The sequence below is a fragment of the Chinchilla lanigera genome, unplaced genomic scaffold (genome assembly GCF_000276665.1).
Source record: "Chinchilla lanigera isolate Chin_1 unplaced genomic scaffold, ChiLan1.0 scaffold00076, whole genome shotgun sequence".
Classification (NCBI taxonomy): Eukaryota; Metazoa; Chordata; class Mammalia; order Rodentia; family Chinchillidae; genus Chinchilla; species Chinchilla lanigera.
The window spans coordinates 4,716,675-4,725,963 of record NW_004955477.1 but is presented as its reverse complement, the minus strand read 5'-3'; the positions used below and the strand labels follow the sequence as shown (position 1 = coordinate 4,725,963).

Genomic DNA, 9,289 nt, shown 5'->3' with positions numbered 1-9,289 from the left:
GGGGCCGGGGCGGGCGACGGGCTGGCGGCGCGCTGCTCACCCACGCCGTATTTCTCCTCTCGCTTCGTGGGCACCCAGCGCGTCATGGTGCCACGCGGGGCCGGCGCCGCCGAGAGCCGCCGCCGCCGCCGGTCGGGCAGGAAACTCCGCGCCTAGGCCGCCATTTTCCATTCCCTCCGAGCCGCGACAGGATGGGGAGGAAAAAGTTTGCGGCGGAGGCGGTGTCATGTGGGACGGGGCGGGCGGAGCGTCGCGGGCCGGATGGGAAAGGCCGGGAGCACCGACGAGAGGCGGGACGCCCGCCCTGGAGCGCGCCGACGCGGGGACGGAGCCGTCGCCCCGGGCTCGGCCCTGCCCGGCTAGCTGCGGGTCCCCCGAGTCTGTGGAGCCCTCGGCACCGGATCGCACGCGACGAGGGGCGCGTCCTCCGCACTGGGGTCGAGGAGGGGGCTGAGGGGGACCCGTGGGATTTGTGAAGCGCGCGGTCTGCACAGCGCGGGCTCAGACTCGCGCCTGAGGCTGCAAAGTTCCCAGTTCAGATTCCGCCTTAGTGGAGAGTGCCCGGGAAGGGCCTTTTCCAGAACGTGCTTCATTCTTTCACTCATTCGACAAACTTAAAGTGCACACCTGCCTTCCCATTGCCTGACTTTGCTAGGAGCCCCAAGCGGCTAGCTCGCCGGTGAGAGAGGTGATCTTACAGTGCGGCAACGCAGCAGGCGGAGAGTTTCAAGTCCGAGCCCAGCCTGGGGAATTTAGAAAATTAGTGAAACCTCATCTCAAAATGTTAAAAAAAGGGTGGGGGCGGGGGGAGGCTGGAATGTAGCCTTTGGTTCAGTCCCCAATACGGAGCGGGGAGAGAGTGCAGCAGCATGCCGTGCAGCCGCGAAGGTTGGCACGCTGTTGAAAGGGCTGGGAAGAGATGGAGAAGCCAGCGAGGGAGTGTGTCAGATGCCGAACTCAGGCTTGACCTTCTGAATGACTGCAGCTACCCAAAGAGGCCAGGAGAAAGAGCGGCAACCCAGAGATCGTAGCCCCATGAACTTGCAGAAACTTTCGCTACTTCGGTGGGACTCCAGGCTTGCGGAAATGGGGAAAGGAGAGAGAGTGGGCGAGATGGGCTGGCGGGGAAAGGAACCCCCTGTCACCACCTCAGCCAGGCTTAGAACAGGTGGGAGGACCCCTGTGGATTTCATTTTCATCCTATAGGAGAGCTGTCCTCAGACTCTCCAGTTTCCTGAACGAAGAGAAGGAGTGGATGGCTTCAGATTTCTTCAAGGAAAAGATAAAACACACAAACCCGTTTCATTTTAATCTCAGAAAAGAATAGTTTAAACCAGGAAAAAGGAAAGGGATATAGCTTCAGAATGAAGGCAGCCCATTAGACAGAGGAAATATAGTTCCATCTTATATTAATTGGGTGTCCTCTCATCCCCTCAAGAAACAATAACTCCTGTAGGCTGAAAGCCATTGAGGATTGCAGAAACAAAAGTAAAAAGGATGCAGCTCTCCGTTGGGTAGGAACTGGGGCTGCAGGGCGGGGCAGTAAGGGAGTTAGCTGGGGTGGCCACAGGCCCTGGAAAGGCCAGGTGAGCCACCAGCTACTGTAAAGAAGACCATCCCATTCCCTGAGAGCCACTCTGAGCCAGGGAGTCTCAGCACCCCACCCACAAGTCAGCTGAAATAAACATTCTGGGATGCCTGAGGAACCTTTCCATTTTTCCAGGTGAGAGGGCCAAGAAGATAGCACGTGCCACAGATTCATAGAAAGTTACAGACCTTGTATTACTGATAAGGACTTTAAATCCCACAGAAGAAAGCAGCCTAGCCTCACAGCCCACGCAGTCTCAAGCATGCAATTAAAGATTTCTGTGGAAATCAGAAACCTCAGGGGTTCAGATCGAGTGGCTGTGGCTTGATGACTCAGATCCCTCAAAGGAGAAGCAGCTGTGAAGGTGCTGAAGAGAGAAGTGGGGTGCTCCAAGATGAATGGCATGGTGGCCTGACCTACTCTAGGTCAGAAGGGGCTTCCTTGAAAAACTCTGTAAGCCCAAACTTCAAAGATAAGCAGAAACCAATTAGGTGAATTAGAGGAAGAGCAGCATGAGCAAAGAGGTGGGAAGGAACATAAATTCAAGAAACAGAAAGGTCAGTATAGCCGAAGCATGGAGATACATAGGAAAGTAACACTGAGGCTGCAGAGGTAGAAGGGACTTGTGGGTCTTGCTAGGGATTTGGAATTCTGCAAAGAAAATCAGAAAAACAGACCTTGGTGACACTTCACACTTTTCTATGCCCCATTTCAATTCTGTTTGTGAGGTTACTCTGGGGGAAATAGTGTGTCGTAGTGAAAGAACAGAGGCCTGTGGCCAGCAATGTGACCATTACATCTCTAAACTCTAGTATTCTAATATTCCTACACATAAACTAGGGGTAGCAATACCAAACTCATGGGTCGTCCTGAGCGTCACAGGTGATGATGTGGCTGTGTGTAAGACAGCAGTATGGTTGGCCTGCCCTTCAGCTCACACTCCCTCCAGGTTCTTTGTTGTCTTTAACTCCTGGCTCACCTTTACTAGAACAGTTGCCTCTTTTGCTCCTATAAAAATGATGTGCTGAATATATAAATGACTGGTGCTAGATGTGTATTCTTTTTTAAGAGTAAATTTATAATCAGACTCTTAAAACTCCAGGAGAAATGTAACCCATGTGTTTGAGACAATATAGTTTTGGTCCCATCTTGCAATGTATGTTCAGGCATGGCTGAGAAGTCGGGCATGTGGCCACTGCCCTTAAAGCTCTGAGAAATTTCATCAGTATTCCTTGGCTGGCTCAGGCTGGGGTCTCATCTTGCAGCTCTAAATCAAGTCAGTAGTGTATTTACTTGCGCTCAGGACTGGCCCCCCTCTCCCGTTCCAAAGGCCTGGACATTGTGGCCAGGTAACAGTTTGAACTCCTGACATGGCTGGGCCACAGTTCTAAGCCATGCCTGCCAGGCATGGGTATCTGTACCAACTGGTTACAACCTCCAGGGCTCCTGGAATCAGAGCTGGAACATTCCCAAGCTTATGCAACCACAGGGCAGCAAGCCAGGACTGCAGACCACCCAAGAATGCTGGAGTTCCGAGGGGGTCATTAATAGGAGTTCAGAATAGCAACCCCCACCAAAGTATGGCAGAACTGTGAATCAATATTATGGTATTACAGTTTTAAATTATGAGAATTTTTTAATTTGAATTTTTTTTACACATTCACCATGAAAACTCAGGAGGTAAATTCAGCAAAAATCTAGGCAGAGGTACCAGAAGGCTCCAAGAGTCAATAGGAACATGTTGGGAGGGAAAAAGATGAGAATAGCACAGGGATCTGAAGATTATGTACACAAAAAAGGCTTGAGAACAGATTGCTTGCCAGTTGAAAGGGGAGGAGTGTGGTCTTGCTGAGAGGCACCTGGTTGCTGCCTCTCTGACCTAGTGGCAGATCTGGGCATCATATCTGATGATCTTCTGATGATCCGCACGTGGTCACAATACACAATGTTCACAGCACCAAAATTTGTGTGATCCGGTTTATAGAAAGAGAGGAGATTGAGAAGTAAATTGCAAGACATAAGAAATGTAGCCAGACTAGGGGGCTGGGGATTTAGCTCAGCAGCACAGCGCCCTCCTGGCAAGCACGAGGTCATGAGTTCAATCCCCGGTACCAGAAAAAGAAAAATAAAAAAGAAATGTAGCCAAACTAAACTAGAAATTAGATGAGGGAAAGGAGAAAAGAAAGAAAGAAGGGGGAAAAAAAAAAAATATATATATATATATATACACACACACCCACACACGCACAATAGCTAAGATAATTGTTTTACTAATTTCTGTTTGTTTATTGAAAGGAACAGTTAATGCTTAATTTTTTTCACCAGTTTTGCATGCTTATTGGTCAAAAAAAGTTTTAAAAAATTAAACATTAATTGTGTCTTTGAAGATAATAATGTGCAGCATAACAACCATTGTTGGATTTCCTATCATCTTGTTTTGGAATTCTGCATTATTTTTAATGTTTTTTTTTTATTTTTATTCTCTTTAAAATAAAAAAATAAAAAGAAAGTAGAACTTTCTATCTGATACTGGTCTATCTCTTCACAAGCCAGTATTACTGAACAAGGAGTAGGTGGGAGAAGAACTGTTCTAGATTTTAAAAGAGAAAAGAAATATAATTCAAATTTACTAGGTATTGGGGGGATAAGCAGTTTCAGTGATAGAACTTTGTTTAGTAAGCACAAGGGTTCAACCCGTATCTGGATACTGCTTCTAATGATCCAACTGTAGAAGAAGTTAGGACAAGAGGGAAATTTGAACTATGGGCCGACATTAGGTGATATTAAATTATTATTTGCTTTGTTAGATGTGACACATTACTATAGAAAATGTCCTTACATTTTAGAAATGTGTGTTGTGTGTTTAGAAATGAATGGTTATCATGTTTGCCATTTACTTTAAAATAAAAGATCAGGTGAAATTGTTCCATCTAGATTTTTTTTTTTTAATAATGTAAGGTCAATGTGGAGGAAAGAGAGACTTGAGATTTAAAGCAGTCACCTGGACTGGCCTCATGCTAATAGCCTAGGCTCTGTCTCCACACCTACAGGTGCACGCATCAGCATTTTGCATGGAAATTATTAAGGCACATCCTGGGCATTAAACTTCAACCAGTTCTGTAGAGCAAAGCAAATACCCTGTTAAGTAGAGGATGCTGCATGCTGTGTCAGGGTGCCCTGTGGACAAATATGCCAGTAATATAAATGCAGATCAAGCAGAGCTTCCCATACTGTGCACGCAAAACAATGAGCTCTGGAGCTGGGGACCAGGACACCTGCAAAAGGAGCATCCTGAAATTAAAGTTGCAAGGCTTTACCCCTCGGGGATGTATGCTCTCTGACCCCCACATCTGAGCCTCAGGGTCCATGACTGTGCTGGGTAGTATTCAGACAAGTGACTGAGAGTTTGTGTCAGCTTTTTCTTGCTAGGACAAAACTCCTGACATACACAACTTAAAGGAGGAAAGGTTTATTTTGACTTATGGTCCATGGTCACCTGGCTCCAAGGCAAAAACATCATGGGGGAAGACATGCAGAGGAAAGTTGCTCACCTTTGGCAGTCAGAAAGCAAACAGAGCAAGAAAGCCAGAGAAAAGACACACCGTTCATGACACGAACCCAGTGACCCACTTCCTCCAACAACCCCCCACTTCCTAATAGCCCATTCATCTATAAGCTTATCAATGCATTAATCCATTAATGCTCAGCACCCAATCACCCTCCATGATTCAATCATGTTGTCAATCCAGGCTTACCTCACACTTTCACAGCTGTCCCTCTGGGAAGGTACCTGACCACTCTTGGTCCCCTTATTTAAAAGCTCAACTTCTAGGGGATTGTGAAGATTCCATGAGATAATGGTAGCAAGGCTTACCATGGGAAGGACTCCAGAAGAAATACGGCTTTTCTCTATTGCACATTAGGTAATATAAGACCTTGATCCCTGAAGGAATAAACAAGGTACTCCAGTGCTGCTCAGTCTACCTTGTGGAGACAGTTACTGGGCTGAAGCAGGGGATAGGGAAGTCACTAAGATGAGTGTCTTGGTTACTTTTCTCTCATTGCTGAGACAAAATACCTGACACCCAAAATTAAGGGAGGAAAGATTTCTTTAGTTCACAGTTTGTGGAGGTTTCAGTCTGTAATCAGCTGGCTCCAAGGCAGAGTGGCACACAGCAGAAGGCAACAGTTCATGGTGGAAGAAGACAGCAAAAGCAGCAAGAGCAAAAAGGGAGAAGCGAAGCAGCAGGCAAGACTCTTTCCCTCCCTTATATTGTATGCAGGCAACCTGCCTCAGGGCAGGAGTAGCACTCATACCCATAATCCCAGCACTGGACCACGAATCAGTCATAAACTCTAGAAGCCTGTCCCAGGACTGCATGAGGCTTTCAGAGGGACTTCTAGACAAAAATCATAACAGTGAGACAGATTTTGGAGCCAGAGAACTCAAGCCTGCTGAGATTTGCAGGTCAGCATCCCAGAAGGTGAGAGCTACTTACACCAGAGAATAATCCCGAGATCTGCAGAAGAGCAGCCCTGAGTCTGACTGAATACTGACCTATGCATATGTGGAGTAGCCCTCCATGAGGCTCGCAGCTAAAAGAGCGCCAGAAAGAACCAGACCCAGAAAAATTCTTTGGACTCACACAGTATTACGTGTACCCTGCAGCTACTGTGGAAAAACCTCCTGATATAGGGTATCAGGCAAGGTCATCCCAAGGATCACATTCCCACAGAAAGCCTAACGCAGCCCTAAACCCAGGGTTGCTCTGGTAAATAATAAAGCTCAAGAGGGTGAAGTCGAGCCCAAGTAACTTAACTGCATGCTGGAACAAAGTCCAAGATTATTTTAAAGAATATGGTGAAATCCAGTACCCAGCAGTGTATAACTCACAAAAAACCAGCATTCAATAAAAAAGTTACATGTGCAGTAAAGATGCAGGAAAATATAGCTTTTAACCAGGGTAAAAAGTTAGAAAAAGATGTACAAATGACAGGAATATTGGAATTAACAGATAAGACCTTAAGACAGTATTATAAATATGTTCTATGTGCCCAGAAAGAAAGAGGAAACCAAAAACACTATGAGGAAAGAAATAGAAGCTGAAGAAGTCAGAGTCCGTGCTCATAAGTGGAGCTGTTATTGCATGGATTGGTGGGAATTGATCTCAAAGGTCCCTTATTTGAGCCATAGACTATGGTATTCTTGCTGCTTCTTCCCTTTAGACTCAGGAGAAAGAGATCCTTCATTCTCACTCTTACCCTTCTGGGCACACGAAGTGATGGTTGGGAATTACATTGGGTACTGACTATTGGTTTTGTCTGTTCTTTGCCTGCTTCTTTGAGTAACCTTATCCAGACTGTCCTTTGGGATCCACTATTATGAACTGAACTGTATTCTTCTAAAATTCGTGTTTCAAAGCCCTAATCCCCTTAACCTCTGAAAGTCATTGTATCTGAACAGAGGGCCTTTAAACACCAAATTAAGGTAAAATGAGATCATTAGTATGAGCTCTAACCCAAGCTGACTTGTATCATTATTAGAAGAAATTTGGACCCCAGGGACACATGCACAGCGGAAGGACACATGAGGACACAGTAAGAAGATAGCCACCTATAGGCCAAAGAGAGAAGCCTTGGAGAAAACCAACCCTGCTGACACCTTCATCTCAGACTTCCAGCCTCCAGAGCTTCATGAGACTGTCTGTGGTTCAAGCTCCCAGCCTATATTTATTATGGGAGCTCTAGAGAACTCATATACCACCTTTCCCATGCCTACTCCATGAGATTCAGGGTGCAGACCTTTCACCTTGAAGTGTTATCATATGGCCCAGATCCAGCTAGGCAGTAAATGCTAAATCTCTAACCCCAACCCTCAATTCAGGGACCCATCCACTGACTCTAATTCGAGGTTTTTATTGGATATAAGGGAGACAGACTCCATCTCCTAGCTGGACTTTTCAATTATGAGTCATAGATGACCTTTTTTTAATTAAGGCATTTTGGGCTGGGTTTATACATTAACAGTAGAACAAGTTAGGATTGTGTAAGACAATAGGTCAGACATATGTGGACAGGGCTCCAGGTTTAGCCTCTGCCTACCTATGACACTGTAAATAGGTGGTTTAGCCTGTCTCGGCCTCAATTTCTACTCTTGAACTGCAGAGATGGTTGGAAAAACCCAGCAAGATGCTCCTGACACACAGTAAGTACTCAGCAAACATGGCTGGCATTCCTTCTTGCTGGCTCCCTGCGGACTACTGCATGCCCAGGAGCTGCTGAGGCTTTCTGCTGTCACTCATCCTCACCTAGTACCTCCCAAAAGCAGAAGCCAGGCTGTGGACTGCAGCGCTACATGCTGACCCTACTCCAGAGTCTTGCTGTTAACATCTGAAGGTTCAAACTGCTGCAGCAGCAGCTTCTTCATCTGGAGTGAAGTAACCTGTGTAAGTAGCCATGGAGTCTTAATACAACCCTTTGGTAGGCCACTCAACCAGTCGTGACTCCGCTCTTCCTTTTTTAAGAATTTTTCTTTCTCAAAGCTGCTATTTATTCTGTAGGAGTTTCCACAGTGCCACAAGACATTCCATTCTTGTCTTGGCACACAAAACAAATATTCACCAGGCTTGGGCTCAGTTTCACAGATCTTCCCTGAAGATGGTATCAGAACTCTGGCTTCTTTGTCTGACACTTCCTTCTGGGAGGGCAGAAGTGTGAGCCTCACAGCCTGACCCTTTTGCCCATGTGCACACCAAGCTTGCAGCTTCTGAGAGGAGTCTAGTGACTGCCTATTGTGTGCCCCCCCCCCTTATTCCACCCAGTGATTCTGCAAACATCTATGAAAGGCCACCAGGATAGGCTCGGGATGTCAACCAACAGGCCCCAACTCACACCCCTACAACCCTGCCTCTCCATAAGCATAAGCAGGGGCTTAGTGTGTCCAGAAGAGAGAACAAGTTGTAATAGCTGGAGGACTCAGGGAAAGTGAGCAAGAAGTGACATCTGAAGGCAAAGGAGGAACAGGATGGCAACAATCCAGGCAAAGAGGATGTTGTAAGAAATGGTCCATGCTGGTAAAGCAATCAGCGTCCTGGGCCAGAGGAGAGTGAGTGGCAGGATTTAGAACTGGAAGGTGAAGGACTAAAACCACAACCCCAGGGGGAAACATGATGGGAATCTGTGCTTTAGGGAACTTCCTGGTGACAGTAGAGAAGATGGACTGTGGAGTCTAAGATATGAACTGGCAGGGGAAAGAAAGGGTTAAATTCAGGAAGTTCTGTAGAATTTCAAAATCATAAAATGAAAAGCACACAATAATAGCAAATTCACTGAGAATATGCCCACTAAACTGCTGAGAGCTCTCCATGCTTCACCTTGGTTAACCCTCTGGCACCCACAAGTCAGGTACTAAAGTTATCTCCATTTGTCAGAGGAGGAAACTAAGGCTTCTGAACGTTCTATGTGACTTGCCTGGGGTTGATAGTTTTTTTTAAGATGCTAAGGATTATATCAAGAGCCTATCACATGCTAGGCATGCACTGTACCATGAGCTACACCTCCAGCTCACAGACCCTGACTTCTCACTAACTATGAGAATTCAGTCTTAATAACAAATCTACAGATGGATAGTGCCCTGCGCTCACCTTACAGATGAGGAGGTAGTGGGGATGCGGGGCTATAGCTTGGGCCTCCAGATTTCTA

The 9,289-nt window shown here is 46.4% G+C and overlaps 1 protein-coding gene across 2 annotated transcripts in view; it reads right to left on the bottom strand.

Annotated features, from left to right (window-relative positions):
- Dock1 (dedicator of cytokinesis 1) overlaps positions 1-184 on the bottom strand; it is a 518,033-nt gene extending 517,849 nt beyond the window's left edge. For both annotated transcript variants that reach the window (XM_005402009.2, XM_005402010.2), the window contains exon 1: positions 41-184. In XM_005402009.2, coding sequence (XP_005402066.1) covers positions 41-86 — 46 coding nt within the window. In that variant the 5' untranslated portion in view covers positions 87-184. The remainder of the gene's footprint in view (positions 1-40) is intronic.
- Between the last annotated feature and the right edge of the window lie 9,105 nt (positions 185-9,289).